We start from the raw sequence: 20,835 nt of genomic DNA, 5'->3' as shown, positions 1-20,835 counted from the left end.
TGTTTATATTCATCTCAAGAATATATTTCCTTATAATACATATATGTGAGGTTATTATTTAATGATCATATACTAAATTTATAATAATTAAAATCACAAAAATAAGATTTATTAATAATAGCATTCATAAATATTTTAGAATTCTGGTCAATGTTTTATAATAGGCACTACAAACTCAAATGCTTAATGTCTATGAGGAACAAGCAGGTCATACAAATTAATGAAGTAGTTGTGTAAATATCCATAGAGAAATTTCTGGTGACCAAGGAGTTGAAATACTTCCTTCAAACTAGTGAAACTTCAACGTACCAAATAGAGCAAAAAGACAATAGATTACTAAAGAATTTCTGTTTGTCTAAAACATAGTGGAACTATAAAATTAGACACAAATATGCAGTAACGTCATTGAAGAGATAAATAGACCAAATTATCCTTAACATGATGGAAAGAAAGAACAAGAAAAACGAAGTGCTTGACATGGGATACAGGACTCAGGACTCCAATTCTGAAGGAGCGATCCAGGGACTGCCCAGGTGAATGGCGAGAGGAGGTACCAGGAGGCACCTGGCATAGAAGGCAATTAGTCCCTCTCACTGGAGCAGTTCAGTGACTGAAGGAAAGATTTCTTCAGGGAGATCACATTAGCTCTCTACTTTTTTATGCTTCTGTATCTCTAGAGAGAAAATTTAGACAACTGACAGTTTGGAGCTGAATTAGTAATAAGAATACATAGAAAACCAAGCAAAAATATAGCAGGGAAACCACAAACCGTAGTATATATAATTTTGGTTACATTGAAATTAATTACAGTGAAAACACAAGTCACATATTTGTGAAAGATATTTATAGTATATGTTATTGAAAAATGACTAGTATCAAAATTCCATAATTATGTGTTTAGAAACAATAAGAAAATACCAGCCATGAACTGGCAATTTGTGAAATTTACTGGGTGACACATAAAAATAATGGAAAACTGCCTAATTTCACTAGTAGGTTCCATAAGAAAATTGAGAGAGAATTATTTATGGGTGAAATATCTTGATTTTTAAATGCTAGCAATACTTTGGTGAATTTTGTTTCTTAATACTATATTAGGTAATAATATTCTGTCAAAGAACAACAACTGTAACAAAGACTGTAGGTAAGATAAGGCCCAATGTCTATAGATTGCTAGCTTTAACATAATGGCCTAAATAGCTGGTGTTTCTATTCCATATAAAATTGTTATCAAACAATACTTATTTTTAAAAAAATACACATTATGACTGAAATTTATAATGAAATTGAACATATTTAAGTAAGAAAACATTTTTATAGTGTTGTTCAGCTTACCTTTATTCACAAACTATTACCCAAGTGTGAGAAAAGAGGGCCCAACCAGCCCAATAATTAGGTGATTATAAGGATAATTAAAACTGCAGAGATGAGGCTATTTAATTCCTTTTTTGTGTTGGCTTGTGTTTTGATTCTGACATTTAGAACTAATGGCCTGAAATCCAGTAAATCCCATGACCATATTCTTTAGGAAGCACGGATCTTTGAATACAATTTTAGTTTAGTGAGGCTTTTTTAAAAAACTGGAAAAAATTCATCATGCTTTTCTGTAATTTGAAAAGATCTTTTTAAATAGTGACCTAATTATGATCAACCAGAATTCAGCATACAGTACCTAGATTTAACAGTTTAGGCTATAATCAATACTGTGTTGAAGGCATGTACATTGTTATGAATTTGAGTATAATTCTTTTTTGTTTACATTTATTTTATTTTAATCTCCTATGTATTCATAATATTTTACCAAATTAAGAAAGTATCATATCTAAATAATGAGCATGTCACTTAACATTTAACAAATATTTGCTGCATGTCAACAAGGTATGATTTGGGGACCAGTCATTGTTGGAGGAGGTCATTGAGAGGATGTGACCTCAGGTTGACCCAGAAACTGGACTCCGGGCAGTCAGAACTTCTTACAACCCTCCCCTGTCCTTGGAATGTACATTCTGCCCACCATACCCATACTAGGAGCTGTTTCAGTGATGCAGCCTTAAGAGAGTAAGGAGTTGTTGAGACTATTTAGACTGAGTATATGACTGAATTCAGTTAAATCCTTTATATAAACTTTTAAGATTCTGGCAGGCAAGTGCCGAGATCTACTTGTCCTGTTGCTGCCCAAGACAAGCTTCAGATGTAAGTTCCCTTGCTGATGAAACCTGCCACCTCTCAATCTGGAGTGGCCTGCCTCTTTCTTCCATCTCCCCTTGCCGTGGGTGTAGAGGAACCAGTTGTGAACCAACAATCATTCTAGTAGAAGTGGACAGATGAAAACATTAAATGATAAACAAATTAGCTATCATGTTCAATGGTGATATTTGCTGTGGAAAATACTTATTTTAAAATAAGTTGGGAAAGGAGAAATGGGTTTGGGGGGTTGTAGTTTTAAAAGTGGTGTTTTAACCAGGACTTGAAGGAAGATCTATGGTTAACTTCATGGGTATCTGGGGAAAAATAATTCCAAGGATAGTGATCAGTCAGTTCAAAGGGAAAATGCTTAGCATTTTTAAGGAACAACAAGGAGTCCAGAATAACTAAAGTGAAATGAGTTAAGGAAATAGAGGAGAATAAGATCAAAGAGATAATGGGAACTTGATCTATGATATGGTAGATCCTTTGTGAGGACTGACTTTCACTGTGAAGAACAATTGATAAATTTTGAATAGAGAAATGAGATGCTCACACTTAATTAAAAGGAAGGAAGGAAGGAAGGAAGGAAGGAAGGAAGGAAGGAAGGAAGGAGAAAGGGAAGGAAGGAAGGAAGGAAGGAAGGAGAAAGGGAAGGAAGGAAGGAAGGAAGGAAGGAAGGAAGGAAGGAAGGAAGGAAGGAAGAAAGAAAGAAAGAAAGAAAGAAAGAAAGAAAGAAAGAAAGAAAGAAAGAAAGAAAGAAAGAAGAAAGAAAAGAAAGAAAGAAAGGAAAGAAAGAAAGAAAGAAAGAAAGAAAGAAAGAAAGAAAGAAAGAAAGAAAGAAAGAAAGAAAGAAAGAAATGAAGGAAGGAAGAAAGAACTGCAACCCATTCTGTATTCTGTGTTCTAAATAGATGGTAGGGGCAAAGGCTAGTCAGAAAGAACACTTAGAGGGCACCTGGGTGGCTCAGTCGTTAAGCGTCTGCCTTCAGCTCAGGTCATGATCCCAGGGTCCTGGGATCGGGCCCCACATTGGGCACCCTGCTCGGCGGGAAGCCTGCTTCTCCCTCTCCCACTCCCCCTGCTTGTGTTCCTGCTCTTGCTATCTCTCTCTCTGTCAAATAAATAAATAAAATCTTAAAAATAAAAAAAAAAGAAAGAACACTTAGAAGTACACTGCAATAATCCAGGTAAGCCTTTTAGACCAGGATTGTAGCAGGGGATGTGATGAAAAAAATCATTCTATACCAGGCAAATTTTGAAGGTATAGTCTGTAGGATTTCCTAAAATATAGGATGTGAAGAATTATGGAATAATAGGAATGAAAGCTGATTGCAAGATTTTTGGCCTGGATAAGTAGTAAGATGTTATTGCCTTTTTTTTTTTTTTTTTTTAATCAACTTGAGCCAAGTTGAGAGTAGAACAGATTTAGGGATGAAAATTGGAGGTTAGAATTTGGGTGTATCCCACTTAATTAGACATCCAATTGGAAATTTAGAATAGTTCGTTGGAAATATGTTTGGATTATAAGAATGAGGCAAAGATGGAAGTCTACATTTGAGAATTTTCAATTAATCTTTATGCTCATATGTCTATATGTCTACATAGATATTGATATAGATATGTATAGTAACTAAGAGGGTGGATAGATCATCAATAGCCAGAATTTAAATTAAGAAAAAAAAAAAAAAAAGAAAGATGGACCACTCTAAAATAGAGTTAGAAAGAAGGCGAGTGAGTAAAATAAAAGAATAACCAACTTAATAAAGGATCTGGTGCTTGTGCCAAAATGGAAGGAAGAATCCGCTGGGGTCACTTCAACCACTGGCTATGGTAGAATTTTTTTTTTCTTTTTTTTCTTTTTCTTTTTAAATTTTTTTTAAAGATTTTATTTATTTATTTGACAGAGAGAGACATCAAGAGAGGGAAAACAAGCAGGGGGAGTGGGAGAGGGAGAAGCAGGCTTCCTGTGGAGCAGGGAGCCCGATGTGGGGCTTGATCCCTGGACCCTGGGATCATGACCTGAGCCGAAGGCAGACGCTTAACGACTGAGCCACCCAGGCGCCCGAATTTTTTTTTTTCTTATTTATTTGTTTTCATTTTGTTGTTAATGCTGTTTTGTTTTCTTTACTAAATTGATTTTTAAATCATTGAAATCTATTTCATATGCCTGAGAGCAATAGTGAAGATAATACTATCCAGACTACTTATTAAAGTACAAATAATACAGATACGTTCCTCTCCCTGAAAAAAAACTTCAAACCTAAATGTAGACATATATTATTCTGAAAATTATTTAATATGCAAATTAAAACAATGATTAAGTTTTAATTGTGTTTGGAAAAAATGGTGACTTAACTAGCTTTAATTCTATCTTAAGTTTAAACAGTCAAAGCTAGCTGATTTATTTTGTTTGGAAAGTAAACACATTAAGAATTCATTTCCCTCAAATTTTACCAATGCTACAGTCCATGAGGAAAAAAAAATGCTGATCAGACTTATAAATGCATTTTTCCCATTATAAGAATTTCATAGATTATTAGAAAACTATAGGAAGTATTAATATTTCACAGGTCTGGAAATTTCTTTGATCAAATCATACCCTTTGATTTATAGCAGAAACAATCATATACTTACCAAGAATGAAATCAGTTAGCTCTGTCCTCATAAACTCTCAGTGTATCAGTCATTCTCAGATCAAGGAAAGGGAGAACTCAAACCAGTTTTATTAAAGTGCTGAAAAGTGGTAGTCAAATGAACATTTCTTCATAATCTTATTCTGTGTCTTATTCTGTGTAGTCTCAATATGATTTTCTCATAGCAGTTGTACATTTACAACTTACAGGTAGCTTGGTTTGTTGTGCTGCGCTTAGTATTTAAAGCATGGTAAACCCAGGCACTCAATGTAACTATCAATTCCCCTTTTCTGACTCAACATATTTTTTTCTTCTCTAAGCAGGTGTTGCACGTACAGTCATTATAGGCCTCTTTTTAATTTGTTTACTTATTGCCACTTATTCTTCTAGTGATTATAGAATAAAGTGATTATAAGAGGTATGAATAGATATCGAATTCATTTTTTCTGACTACTTTAAGCACTCAGTGTCATCCTCCTCAAATATCTGTCTGATTCATGCTGAAATAGCTCTAGCATTGGGAAAACTAATTACTTTCTTTTTTTTTAATTTAATTTAATTTTATTTTATTATGTTATATTAATCACCATACATTACATCATTAGTTTTTGATGTAGTGTTCCACGATTCATTGTTTTTGTATAACACCCAGTGCTCCGTTCAGTACGTGCCCTCCTTAAAACCCATCACCAGGCTAACCCATCCCCCCACCCCCTCCCCTCTAGAACCCTCAGTTTGTTACTCAGAGTCCATAGTCTCTCATGGTTGGTCTCCCTCTCCGATATCCCCCCCTTCATTTTTCCCTTCCTGCTATCTTCTTCTTCTTCTTTTTTTTTTTTTTTTAACATATAATGTATTATTTGTTTCAGAGGTACAGGTCTGTGATTCAACAGCCTTACACAAAACTAATTACTTTCTAAAGTGAAAAGTGAAACTTTCTAAATGAAAACTAAAATGAAAAACATTGTTTTCTGGGAAATTCCAATGATTAGAAAAATTTCAGATATTTCTTAAGTGCAAATTATGTTTTATTTTCTCAGCATCAAATTGAACTTTAATATGTGTTAACTACTGATGGTAAAGTTATTGAAATGATCTTCAAAAATTTTATAACATAGTAACAGGATACAAAAGTTTGTTCATAATTGGTATTTGCTATTTAAAAAGGCTTGGTAACAGACTAGTGGATGTTAAATTTCTATATAAATTCCACTCTAGGAACCACCCTGGGCATGATATTTGCTCCTTAAAAGGTGAATAATAAAAGAGGAAGAAAAGGATAATTCATGGCACAGAAAATGAATAATATGCTATCTTCCTGTGAAGTTTCTATCTTTTGGTTTAGGTTTTATTCTCCAGATTAAACCAAGGCAAGTTTTCTGGAAGTCTTTTAAAGATTTGCAAATAATTATTATGTACAATTCTGGCTTTCTCTCTTCTCCTTCTTTCCCATGTCTTAATTTGTCCGTATTCTGTTTTCTGGACAAGCCCTGTCATTAGTAAACGTTCACATTCCCTAAGGTTTCTTATCTCCAGTGGACATGTCACTAGTTCAAGAATTTCTCAAATATACCGTCACTTTGAATCTCCTCAATAAAGTTTTCAATTAAAAAAAACCCAAACTCCTCTAGTTTGTTGGTACACATTTTAAATGTCACCCAGATTATATCCCATGAATTATCTGATCATGGAGAAAGAAAATCAGAACTATTACTTTTCATTCTGAAAACTATTCTATTGATGAAGGAAGAGTGATTTAGATGTTTTTTTTGTCATCTACATAATATCCCTTACATATACTTCATATACTCTCAAGTAAAATTCATTGGTTGATTCTATAGAAAAAACTGTACAAAAAAACTTAATCATTTACAAGCGTATTTATAGTAGTTTATATTTCAAAGGTCTCACATCCTACTGATGGGTAAATATGAGTAGTTCAATAAACACTTGTCCATGTTTAAGTGACAGAAGCAGAACACCATTACTTATACTAAAGCTCTTTTATAGTCTTGCTATATTCTAGTTCCAAATCACATGCAGTAAGTTAGCTGTTTTATTTTTTCCCTGAGTGAATCATGTTTTGCCTATAAAGATGTAAAAAACATTCTGTTATAAGTGAGATCAGAAGTGCTTCTAGGAATTAAATAAAATGATATTTATTTTTATAAATACTAGTTTATTTCATAAAAATACAAAAATATAAATATACATTTATAAAAATATGAATGAATTAACACAAAGACATTCTTCAACTAAATAAATATGGCAGTAATAGTTATTCCTATTTCTTTAGGGATATATTTTTCATATTAATTTACAAAGCAGTTGCACAATGTTAAATAGTAAAGGTGATTGTAAGTTAGTTAAGAAAACATTTATAAAGTCTTTATATTTAAGGAAAGGCACAAAAAGCCTTTATGTAATTTTTATTGATTATTGATGTGGTATACTTTCCTTCAGAGATTGTTAGGCAAAGAGAGGGAACTAGTTATTATTACTTTTTTTTTTTAAATCTATATCATTCGTATTCATTCACAGAAACTTACTGATTAAGCAAACCCTTACTAAGACAACACCTACGTATTGTTTGTAATTTCAATTTTTAAAAAATTTCCTCCAAGGAAGAGAATGCAGGCCACTCAATCTAGTAACAAGGAGAGTACTTCCGAAAACATGGATCAAGTCATACAATACTCTTAATCTCGGTCACTGTCATCACCCCCGTACATATCAGCAAGCTTTTTAAAACGAGGCCCCCAGTCGCTGAGGTAATCATAATCTTGGTTACAATCTGCTGCGAGAGACTCTAAAGAACTGAGTGAATCTGCTATGGAATCATTCCCTTCATAGGCATATGTTGCCAGTGAATCATAAGGTGGTGCACTTGGGTCTGAGTCATTTTCTTTTAATCTTCGGTGGATAAAATCTTGTACATCAATATTTTCCCACAGAGGCACAGTCCTCCTTATCTGAAATATAGTTTCAGGCATTACATCCCTTCTAAGTTTACTGTCTTCTCTTGCTTCTGGATTCCTTAATGTGCCAATATCGAAAGCTTGGGTATCTTCTTCCCCACCACCTTCATCATTGTAGGTCACGATGTTGTCCCGGACATCGTCTTTTGAAATTATCAGAGGTTCCTTTTTCCTCTGCCGCTTCAGTGCAGCGAACAGTACAACTAAAACTATTAACAACAACGACAACAAAGAGAAAATGGTGAGAGTCCAGGATTCAGGTTTAAATGAGATATAACACACTTTGCTGAGGGAAGTTTGTGTGGTGTGAGAGATGCTGAGATTCGTTTGGATAAAGAGTAACTACCCGGGCGCCTGGGTGGCTCAGTTGGTTAAGCGACTGCCTTCGGCTCAGGTCATGATCCTGGAGTCCCGGGATCGAGTCCCGCATTGGGCTCCCTGCTCGGCGGGGAGTCTGCTCCTCCCTCTGACTCTCCCCCCTCTCATGTGCTCTCTCTCATTCTCTCTCTTTCAAATAAATAAATAAAATCTTTTAATAATAATAAAAAAAGAAGAGTAACTACCCTACACAAATACAGGGTGCCTTGGGCCAGTGACTAAATGTCTTCTATTGGTAAAGGAGCAGATATTACAATCCCTTTATTTACTTTCAAGACTCACTATCCTATAGAGCTCTGGCATTGCAAAAGCCTTATTCAGTTATGGCTAATTCACTTAGCCAACTGTTAATTATGTGATACCTCATTCCCCGCAATGGTTTGCTTGCTTAAAAATACTAAAATTCTAAAGCTACAGTCATTATTATCCCAAGAAAAATTGAGCAACAATTTAATATTTTCTTAATGATGCAAGGGCATATATGCAAAACATTATTCATATATATGCATACATATGCATCATATATGTGTATATATTATACACATGCATATATGTGTGTGTATATACATAAATATATACATACTACTTATCTAATTTCTTCCAGTAGCTCATATCTGTTTGAATTCCTTTATTGACTTGGTGTTGAAAGCCTACTTAAAATCTGAAATATAACTCTATAAACGACAGTATAAAATTCAAAGTCTAACTTATCTTTAACCTGTACTCATCTTACAAGACAGCTCAGACTAATTATCTTGTTACTGAGGATTTCCTTGACTTGTACAGTTGCATTGGAACTTTCTGGCTAAAATGTTAATTATAATCCCTCGATTCACTATATTGTTTTTATTATTTACAAACCATGTATCAGGTTAACTGTGAACTTCCCCACATAGAATATACTTTCTTGTTTTTTGTTATATTACTGAAATTTAACATATGCGTATATGTGACAGTGAACGTATGCAAAATAAATACGTTTTGCAATTTACATATATATTTAAAAATAAGGAAAAAGACCACATGATTTCCAAAATATAAATTTTCCATTGGAAATAGGCCAAGTCCCTAATTTTATATACAAGAAAAGTTAAGAAGTAAAGATAATCTTGCTAAAGCACACTTGCACATTGCAGGGGAGAAATAAAAAACAGATTCCCCTTACTTTAGGCAGCTAAATGTTTTGTCAGTACTATTTACGTTTTATTAAAAAACAAGAAAATGTTGGCTCAAAAATCTGTCATTTCTTTTCTCAATTTTTGTATTGAGATTCCACAGAGGAAACTCATTCACATTGAGACTGCATTTCACCATGGCCCTTGAGTGCCCTATAACTCCATTAAAAGCCTGTCCAATGATATTGTCATATTGGCCAACACACTTTCCTTAGTTCCTATTAATTGGTAGAAAGAATTTAAAAAAAAATCATTAGAAGCATCTTTACTTAACTTCCACAGAATAGGTTATAGGTGCTGAGCTATATTCAGAATCATCTTGGAGATAATTTAAAAAAAAAGACCTTTTCAATAAAAATGGAACATATCTGTACTCTCGCCTATTAAAGGATGAAAATAAGTTAATTAACTCCAACATAGGTCTGAAAATCTACCAATTTAGTGAATCATTCAGTTAAAAAAAAAGATTCCTTTTAAATTTCATATTGAATTTATAATTTCTCTACTTTCCTCAAAATTTCTATAAATTCTGGCTATAAAAGAACAACAATATAGTCAAATTATTTTAAGGGTTTCTTAGCTAATATAATATTTATTAACTCCCATAAATAGACCTTAGAACCTATTCTGAGTTTTTTTTCTCCTCTGTTGTGTTAAAATCATCTACTTCATTTCCCTAGGCTGAGGTTATTAATTGAATGGAATTTAGAAAGGTTAAGATAAGGAATAGAAAAAAGTGTATCATTATTTCCATCTATCTGTAACTGAAATTTAGTATTTCTATTATGAATATCAGGATATACAGTTACTATAGTAATAGTAAGAGTATGTGTGACTATTAAATCAATAGAAAGCATAGATATTTTATATTGCATTTTAGTTAGGACATATCTCAAATGATCATTAGACTTGTACTAGAGCAAGGCACATATGACAATAATTAAGCACATTTAGCTTTTGTTTCTTGTTTAATTTGGATACATATATTTCCTTTGCCTAATATATCCTATCCTTATTAATTTAAATTATCATTCTGAATAGTTCCCATAAGCTTCATCTGACTTCCAAGGTGTCTAAGGAACCAAAAAAATTAAAAAGTCCTGCCTCGACTTTGCCTTGTAACATAGACAAACTCTAAGAACTACATTTCTTCAAACTGTAATAGGTAGGTCTAAAATGTCATTGTCCGTGCTATATCATTATCTTGCAAAGGGCAGAGTCTATTTACTATAGAAATTTAGAAATTTAGTAACTGTGCACAAACAACAAGCGTTGGCGAGGATGTGAAGAAGGGGAACCCTCTTGCACTGTTGGTGGGAATGCAAACTGGTGTAGCTACTCTGGAAAATAGTATGGAGGTTCATCAAAAAGTTTAAAATAGAACCACCCTATGATCCAGCAATTGCCCTATTAGGTATTTACCCAAAGGATAGAAAAGTACTAATTCAAAGGGATACATGTACCCCGATGTTTATAGCAGCATTATCTACAATAGCCAAATTATGCAAACAGTGCAAGTATCTATCAACTGACGAATGGATAAAGAAGTGGTATATATATATATATATACATACATATACATATATACATATACACACACAATGGATATTACTCAGACATAAAAAAGAATGAAATCCTATCATTTGCAATGACATGGATGTAGCTAGAGAGTATTATGCTAAGTGAAATAAGTCAGAGAAAGACAAATACCATATGATTTCACTCATATGTAGAAGTTAAGAAACATTAACAGATGGACATAGGGAAAGAAAAAAGAGAGAAGCAAACCACACATAAAACAGACTCTTTAACTATAATTGAACAAACTGAGAGATACTGGAAGGCAGGTGGGAAGGAGGGATAGGTTAAATGGGTGATGGGAATTAAGGAGTGCACTTGCTGTGATGAGCACCGGGTGTTATATGGAAGTGTTGAATCGCTACATTGTACACCTGAAACTAATATTACACTGTATGTTAACTAAGTTGAATTTAAATAAAAACTTAAAAAAAGATGAAATCACAGCAAAAATGCTTTAGGAACTTTGATAATGAAACCTGAATTGGAACCAATTTTTAACTAAAATAATAGAAAACCACTCCACATATAGGCAACCAGTTGGGAAGGTGGAAAACAAGAAATGTGTGCCTTCTATATTGTGTAGGGCAGAAAGGTGGCAGACTTTTCAGAATAATGAAGCAGCCTTCTAGGATTTCTGCATAGAAAAAATATTATCCAATTTAGTTTCATAATGTTATAGTATCTAAGCTTACTTTGGGGGTGCTTTTGTTCCCCCATGTGTGTATGCATGTCTTTATGTCTCTGTGTGTATTATCTTAATATAGAAAACTTAAAAATCAAATATGAAATATACATATTTCCATGGTGTTCTAAATTAGGAAAGTAGAACTATGTGAGTAAATAAAACAATATAATATCAGTAGCACTTAGCTGAATGGTAAACAAAACTTTATTTTCCATGGGGATACAAAAATATTTTACATAAGAGTCAACTTTCTAGCAGCAGTTCTGAGATGTGGATTGGTGGTACGTATGTTCTAAAGCGCCCTGAGAAAATGTTTTTCTAAATAGTTGGATCATTTTATTTTATTTATTTTTTTTTAAGATTTTATTTATTTATTTGAGAGAGAGAATGAGAGACAGAGAGCATGAGAGGGAAGAGGGTCAGAGGGAGAAGCAGACTCCCCGCTGAGCAGGGAGCCCGATGCGGGACTCGATCCTGGGACTCCAGGATCATGACCTGAGCCGAAGGCAGTCGCTTAACCAACTGAGCCACCCAGGCGCCCCAATAGTTGGATCATTTTAGCTGAGAGAAATGTTTTCTCCTCACTTTCATCAATCTCCCACTGAAGTCCTGCAAGGATATCTGGCCAAAGGGATTTCATCCAGATAGCCTGAAAAGATTTGCAGTTTAAAGGAGCCAGCACATATGAGCATTGGAACATAAATTTGGCTGGCTCTCATGCCCTAAGCATAAGCATTTTGGATGAATACTTGATGGAAACAATTTTTGGGGGGGGAATGTTTTACAGTGGAACAACTATTTAATTGAATTAAATTGTTGTCCTGTTAGGGCATGCTCAAATAAAACATTTGCTGTTGAAAGCCTGACTTCAGAAAACATTGCATGAGAAGATATGACCACAATGTCATAGTGATATTTTTAAAAAATGAAGTAAAACTTTTAATTTGCACCTATGTATAACAAATTGTATGAATAAAAAGTTTACCTTATCTTGACAATTTAAATGCACTTGCCAGTTAGGTGTCTAATATCCATATCTTAGTATTTGTTAGTAATATTATTTGAAAAGGTAGTCTTTGGTTTTGAGAATAATGGTTTAAAAGGAAAATTCTGAAGTAGACTTATCTGAGTTTGAATGCTAGTTAAAACCTTCCTAAATGAGTGAATTGGTAGACGTTAGTCTTTCTTGAGAAGAATCAAAGTATTTATCTTACAGAATTGATATGAAAATTAAATCAGTTGTAAAATTAAATATACTTAGAACAGTGACCATGGTTAGTTAGCACTAAGCGGTGTAATATAAAATAGATTTTAAAAATATTTGTCTCTGTATATGTATATAGCATTAGCTATATTATCTCTGTCTTCCATCTCTAGAAAGCTAGACCTATCCTCAGAGAGAACTCAATTTTCTTTTTCTAATCGAAAGAACCATTTTATTTTTTTTTTAGTTTTAGTTTTATTATATTATGTTATGTTAATCACCATATATGACATCATTAGTTTTTGATGTAGTGTTCCATGATTCATTGTTTGCGTATAACACCCAGTGCTCCATGCAGAACATGCCCTCTTTAATACCCATCACCGGCTAACCCATCCCCCCACCCCCCTCCCCTCTAGAACCCTCAGTTTGTTTCTCAGAGTCCATCGTCTCTCATGGTTCGTCCCCCCCCTCCAATTTCCCCCCTTCATTTTTCCCTTCCTACTATCATCTTCTTCTTTTTTTAACATATAATGCATTATTTGTTTCAGAGGTGCAGGTCTGTGATTCATCAGTCTTACACAATCCACAGCGCTCACCATAGCACATACCCTCCCCATTGTCTATCACCCAGCCACCCCACCCCTTCCACCCCCCACCACTGAAAGAACCATTTTAATAAAAAGTTAAAAATGTCAACCTTTAGCCCTAGAGAAGTGTGCTTTTTGGTTGCACCATCACTGAACCAGAAGGGAGAGACTTCTTTGAGTGAAATGAGCATTCGGAAGTATAGCTTACCGAGTAGAATGATGACACAAAGAAGGATGGCGATGAGTGCCCCCGTGCTCAGGCCAGCCGCTAGGACCAAGGCCTCTGCATTGCAGGACTGCATGTTTCCCTGATTATCGCAGGCACACACACGGATAGTGAGCGTGCCAGTGCTGCTCTGAATTGGATAATCATTGTCGAAGATTAAAATCGGCAGTAGATAGGTGCTCATTTTTTTGCGGCTATACCCATCTTTTCGAGTCACGATTCCTGCTGTATTATCTAGGAAAACAACAACAAAAAAAGTGTGTGTGGGGGGAAACTCAGACCAGTTTTTAATTTTGCAGCTGAAGGTCTCAATTTTAACTTTAAAAATGTTCTGTACCTTTATTATCTACAATGGTGAAGTTCGGATTGAGAGGAAATTCTGGTACTGGCTCAAAGAAAAATTTATGGCCTCGGGGAGGATCATCTTTGTCCATGACACTGATAGTCTGGATCAACTGAAACCAAATCAGTAAATTAAATAAAGGGCAACAAAGAGCAACTCTTGTTATACTACATTTTAAGTTAGTGTTTGTGCTTTAAATATATCATCGACTTATTAAAGAAACAAAAAACATTTTTTTCAGAAATTATGCCATTTTCGGAAATTATGCCAAAGCTTTTTATAGTTCTATGCAATATAACAATTAGTTAAGGATAGAATATGTTCATCAAGTATCACTGTGCAAAGTATCTCTATGAATCTTTGTCTGATTCTTGGCCACTGGAATATCCAACCTTAAAGAAAATTTTATCAGTCCAACATCTATCCTCTTTTAACATTGTTAGAAAGTACCAGTCTGTTTTATTAATAATTGGTTACCAATCTGTTGCCCCCACTAAATAATGATTGTTTCAAAGGCAGAGAACATAACAGATGCATTTTTAAAAAGACAGAAGTGATTAGCACAACTATTCCTACAGATCAAGAACACTATGAATATAGTTTTGGTAAAAATAAGCAATATGCCACATAATACCAGAAAGCAAAAGATTTTAAAGCTATGGGGCACCCTAACTACAATCGTATTGCTTATTTTATTCAAAGTATTTGGTTTTTTTTTATGGTATTTGCAAAGTTTAGAAAGATATACAAATAAATGCTTTTCAAGTTTCATAAAATCAGTGTCGAAGTTGAGAAATAACAACACCTCTTAGCCGTGCTCACTATAAGTCAGAGGTGTGCCATAGTGTGAGGATGGAGCATCAAACAACAGGTCAGGCAGAAAAAGTCCACTGAGCATTTCACAGTGGAAAAAGCACTAAGCTACACATCGGGGTGCCTGTTTTTCTAGTCATGGGTCTGCCATCTGTGTGACTTGAAATCACAGCCACTTAATTACTCTTACTTTCAAATTTCTTTTCCACCAAAACAGAGTCGCACTGCTTCCAGGTATAATAGTGCAACTTCTGTAATGAACAATTACTGGAATTTCACAGTGGTTTGACATACCCATTGTTTTGTTTATTGTTTACCTTCTATAGCCATACTAACCTGCAACCTCACTAGTCAACACTTTTACCCCTGTAATTTAATATTAACTATGATTTCATTCATTTTATTGACAGAGAGGCATGGAACCTTACTTTTCTTTATATAATGCTTCTGAAAGTGCACAATTATTAATGCAAACTTAATGCACATTTTCTCCTTAGAAGATTGGATCATGACATAGAAAAAATGCTTTTAGTACTTTAATACTTTTGTTTAGCCTCCTGTTCTAGATTGGCAATGATATCTAATTTTTAGTAATATAAAATATCTTATTTTTAGTAATATTTTAAATCATAAACAACATCGGTCCTCTGGTAATATGGCTGAGTTCTTGAAATGATTAGATGGGCCACTGTATACACATATTTTAACAGAGAATGCGTAGCAGTAGATTAAAATATATTTTCAACCTTGTTAATTTTAATAAGGAAATTGTTTTCTGCCAAGTATATGAACAATGACAGAAATGTTAATAGTAGTAGTATATATTAAAATAATTATTAGTTAATATCAATATTCTTTATTGAATATTATTTTTAATATGTATCAATTACATGAATCAACAAAAGAAAAGCATATTAATGGACAAATAAGTAAAGATTCTGTATATGCTATTGTCAGTTGACTTATGTCTGTCTAAAATATATGTTCAAATCCTATTTCCCAGTACCTGTGAATGTGCTCTTGTTTGGAAACAGGCTCTTTGTAGATGCAATCAAGTTAAGATGATGCCATAGCAGATTAGTGTGGGCCCTAAGCCAATGAATGGAGTCTCATAAGAAGAGGGAAATGTGGATACAGAGAGTTAGAAAAAGAATGTCATGGGACAGTGTGCACAGAGATTGGAGTAATTCTTATAAACCGAGGAATGCCGGTGATTGCTGGCAATTACAGAAGCTGGGAAATGGCAAGAGTCCTGACAGCTGACAGACAGACGGACCGCTGACACCATTGATTTCAGACTTCTAGCCTCCAGAACTGTGTGAGAGCACATCTCTGTTGTTTTAAGCTCTCTAGTTTGTGGTAGGTTCTCACAGTAGCCTTAGGAAACTAATACATCTGTGAAGATTATTTTAAAATGGCTACACATTTATGAAAAAATGTTCAGCCTAAATAATTTGGGAAGAATCCATGTTAAAATTATTATGAGATATTACTATTTGGTGGACACTTAAAGTCTAGTGTTCCAGTAAATAGGCAATCATCCACTAAGTATATGACCTATTTGGGGAGCTGTTTGGAGGCACTGATGTGTATTTATATATAAAATTTAATTATTCTTATTTCAAAGGTTATATCAAAGGAAAGGAACACCAGGTAGTGTATAAATACAAATGTATTATAATGCTCATTATAGCGTTATCTGCTAGACTCACATTGTGTTTATAAACCAAATTTCTATTAGTAAGTGGATAGTTGAATAAACTAATTAATGTGTAGCTGTGCTAGAAAAATTCAGCATCAAATTAAAAATGATCATTTACTAAATTGAGAGTATGTCCATTGCATGTTGCAAAGTAACATGTAAAAAGAAAAAAAGAAAGAAAAACATTTTTTAATCCAAATAACTGTGTAATGATTCTTTTTTGGCAAATACTGATAATACCCCATTTTTATATTTGTGTATGTAAGTGGAACTCTGTCTTGGTCTGCTTGTTTGGGCTGCCGTAAAAATCACTGCAGAAATTAATTTTCTCACAGTTCTGGAGCCTGGAAGTCCAAGATCGAGGTACCAGCTAGGCGGGTTTCTGGTGAGGGCTCTCTTTCTGGCTTGACGACAGCTGCCTCCTTGCTACATCCTCACATTGCCTTTCCTCTGAGTGTGGGCAGAGAGAGAGAGAGTCATCTCTCTTTTGTCTCTCTTTTAAAGGACAGCAACCCTCTCAGATCAGAGCCCCAACCTTATGATCTCATTTAACATTCATTGCTTCCTTAGAAGCTCCATCTCTAAATATAGCCATATTGGGGGTTAGGGTTTCAAATAAACATTTGGTCCGTTGCAATCTTCATTGTAATAAAAGGAGGACAGTATTTCACTTTTATTTTCTATATTTAAATAGGCACGATGGAATTATATATGATTCTTAACATCCATCTACTTTTTCTTTAAAGAAATATCTAAATAACTGGTTAAAATTTCTTTCAGTGAAATTTGTGCAGTTGCTGTCATTTGTAAAATACTATATTGGTGTCAAAAATGAACATACTCTGCATTTGGTTAAAGTTACTTTAGAGATCTCTTATATATTAGGGGGACTTTGCAAGAGGACTTTGTAACTCTTGTACTATCTCTTTTTTATCTCAATAATATTGAAGTTGAAAAATCACAAAGTATAATTTATCAAACCAAAATATCCTGCCTGAGAGATTAAAAGAGGAAAAATGTAATCAACAAGACAATTATTGTGATTCCCTTTATACTAACACAAAACAATTTCATTTTCATACTTCATGTTTTATTTAGGAATATATTTCCACTCTATTCTTGAGTATAACTCAGTATCATCATAATTACGAATCCAGGGAGGAACTTTTCATATATATATATATTCATTATATACCCAGTATATAAATTAAAGTATATATTATAACTCTGCCATTACATCATGGGTTCCATAATAAAAACAACTTCAGAAGTCATCTGTTTAGATCACTGTGAGTGTTTTGGTAAGGGGAGATGAACAGATGACAAAGAGGATTGACAGTAGTTTGCATAAAAAAGATTTTGTGCAAGTGAATTGATATGTTATCTGCCTTTGTGAAGAGGAAATATTTTTTAAAGTTTATAATAATTTTATTTACCTGCCCAGGTTTTGCATTTTCACAAACAAATGTTTCATAGTACATGGCAAATTCCGGAGCATGGTCATTTATATCTAGAATTCTGATGAAGACAGGGATGCGGCTACTTTGTTTTGAGTTATCTGCAATGAGAACATGTGTAAGACTTCAGTCTCATTTACAGAGAAGCGGTGATACCACTCACCCCATTTGTAACTTAGCAACAAATCATTTCTGCGGTATTCACTTTCTCAATTGGATTGCTGATGAATAGCTGAGCTTTCTTACATGGTCCAGATGCAAAGCACGATTAAGAAGAGGAGACTATGATTGAGAATGAAGTATTATTTGTAAGACATAATTTTCTCAGACAGATTAATTATTTTTTTGAGGTTATATTCTATTTCTCTCCTAGAGTAAGGTGTAAAAGAAAATCAAGTTTAAAAAGTGGATATTTGAGAATCATTATGATACCGTAAGTCTCCAACACACTCTGAGGTTGCTAATGAGAAAGTGACTTCCCTCAAGAAACAGAGTCTACTTAATGCTATTATTTTACCACTTCGGTGTTCAGGTGGATGTATTCCCCACTCACTTATTTCTGTGGCAGTAATGGAGATGTTGTGCCAAGAAGAGGACTCCCGATCAAGGGGTTTCAAAGTGAAAATAGAGCCATTTTCGGAGTGAATGCTAAAAATCCGGTCCATATCAGTATGCCGATCAATAGAGTATCTGGCAGGAAAGAGATTCATGAATCTAGGCGTTAAGATTATTAATTCACCTACTGTTCCTTAATGTTAGAGGCAGTTCAAGCAATGTTCTCCTAAAGTCATGACCAGTAAAATGCCAACAACTTCCACGAATTTTTATTTAATACCATTGTCGTTTAGCCAATTTGATATATCCGGCCTTTTCCATCATTGCTATTCTAAGATTATGTGTCCTTTAGAGTTATTATTTAAGCTCATGAATCCTTGTGGCAACCTTTAAGTGAGTTTTTAATTGTCACTTGATTTACTTAACCTATCATAGACCTGTTGCAGTGCTTTAGACATGTTAAATTTGATAGAGTCAATTGCATTAGATAAACTGAAATTATGCTAAAAAACATAAGAACATGTGTCCCCAGAGTCCTTATGACTATAAGTGAATAGAGAGAGGCTGTTGTAAAGTGCATTGCTCTTGAACGGCTCTCTATTCAAGGAACATCTCAGCTGAATCGAAGGTTATCCTCCAATCTATTCCTCTGACCTTTTGCAGATAAAAATGAAATGACATATTACACAGAGTTTTATGACTTTTTTCATCAAGGCTGGATATGGAAACTGTCATCATAAACTTTGTATCACTCTATGGTTGGCAAAATAATGCCTCCCCACCTCCCCCAAAGGATGCCCACCTCCTAATCCCTGAAATTTGGGACTCTGTTACTTTACATGGTAAAAGTAACTGTGCAGATGCGATTAAGGTTAAAGTCATTGAGAAGGGAGATTATCCTTGATTATCTAGATAGCCCTAAACTAATCATATAAACCATTTAAAGTGGAAGAAGAAGGCAGAGATGGGCTCTAGAGAAATGAGATGGGAGAAAAAAAAGAGATTTTAAGTATGAAAAGGACTTGACCTCTCACTGTTGGCTTTGAAGATGGTGGAAAGGGGCCACATGCCAAAGGACACAGGCAGCCTCTAGAAACTCAGAATGAACCTTGAGCTGACAGCAAGAAAATGAGAATTTCAGTCCTACAACTGCAAAGAATTGAAATCTGCTAATAACTTGAATGAGCAAGGAAACAATTTCTATCCTTCAGTTTCCAGACAGGAATGTGGCCCTGTCCACACAAACCCCTTGACTTTAGTCCCATGAGACTCATCCCAGATCTCTGACCTATAAAACTATAAGATATAAATTTGAGTTGCTTTGAGCACTAAGTTTATGGTAATTTGTTATGACAGCAATGGAAGGCTGCAACATACTCATAAGAAAGATCTTTTAAAAGGCTAGCTTATAATAAAATCTTTTAGTTATGTCAGGCCATATTAGGCTATACTAACACTTTACATCTGTTTGAGATTTCTGCTGCTGAGTATCTAATTAAGCCATAGAGGAAAATAATCCTCTAAACATCCTTTAAACATTAATGTTCATATGAATTACACTGGGATCTTGTTAAAAACAGATTCTGATTCAGTAGGTCTGGTGTTGGAGCTGGAATTTTTATTTCTAACAAACATCCTAGGCCAATCTCATGTTATAAGTCTATGGACAAGGCTCATACAGCAAGGTTATATACTATGGAATAAACTGATTAGAATAAAGACAGAAAAAGGAATACAACTAACAGACTAACCAGCATCTGGTGTAGTTCTCATTTTTCTAGGTATCTTATTAAAGTCACTTAGCAAATTAACTCCTTTTTGATCTGGTGAATTAGGAAAGTACAACTCCCATTATAAATGTAATATATTCACTATCAGGCACTGACTTTGACAAACATAAGTAATAGATATTGAGCAGCCAGTGTTCTAAACATTGTGAAACATTTGTAATTTTAAAAATATTGGATAAAAATCTATTTATCTAAATTCTGTGATTTTTTTCTTTGTTTGCCTTGGTTGTTTTAATGAAGAACCCACGACTTAGTCTATTGCTATAATAACTATATTAAAATTAAGAGATCCATTAGTAAACTCAGACTTCCAAAATAACTGTAATAACTTAACATCATGGGGTTTGCCTAATTTATTTTCTGCTAAACTTTATCAAATGAGTTTCTCAGACTGACAGATACTATTTCAAAGTGAATATTTGACCATGTGTGGGAGGGAATATATATATATATATATATATACTGGATTTTTAAAAATGATTTTATTTATTTATTTACTTGACAGAGAGAGGGAACACAAGCAGGGAGAGTGGGAAAG

At 34.1% G+C, this 20,835-nt stretch overlaps 1 protein-coding gene across 3 annotated transcripts in view; it reads right to left on the bottom strand.

Moving 5' to 3' along the window:
- Positions 1-7,192: 7,192 nt before the first annotated feature.
- Positions 7,193-20,835, bottom strand: part of CDH9 (cadherin 9) — an 82,494-nt gene continuing 68,851 nt past the window's right edge. Inside the window, exons 7-11 of one of the 3 annotated variants that reach the window (XM_064596825.1) lie at positions 18,506-18,642; positions 17,932-18,053; positions 13,975-14,092; positions 13,620-13,871; positions 7,193-8,007 (exon numbers count right to left, since the gene is read on the bottom strand). In XM_064596825.1, coding sequence (XP_064452895.1) covers positions 7,520-8,007; positions 13,620-13,871; positions 13,975-14,092; positions 17,932-18,053; positions 18,506-18,642 — 1,117 coding nt within the window. In that variant the 3' untranslated portion in view covers positions 7,193-7,519. The remainder of the gene's footprint in view (positions 8,008-13,619; positions 13,872-13,974; positions 14,093-17,931; positions 18,054-18,505; positions 18,643-20,835) is intronic. The other 2 variants (XM_064596827.1, XM_064596828.1) reach the window with 2 other exon arrangements.

This window comes from Mirounga angustirostris, unplaced genomic scaffold (genome assembly GCF_029215605.1).
Source record: "Mirounga angustirostris isolate CCGP_5_RB_7025 unplaced genomic scaffold, mMirAng1.0.hap1 SCAF_7, whole genome shotgun sequence".
In the NCBI taxonomy this organism is placed as follows: Eukaryota; Metazoa; Chordata; class Mammalia; order Carnivora; family Phocidae; genus Mirounga; species Mirounga angustirostris.
This window is presented reverse-complemented; position numbering and strand designations above follow the sequence as displayed.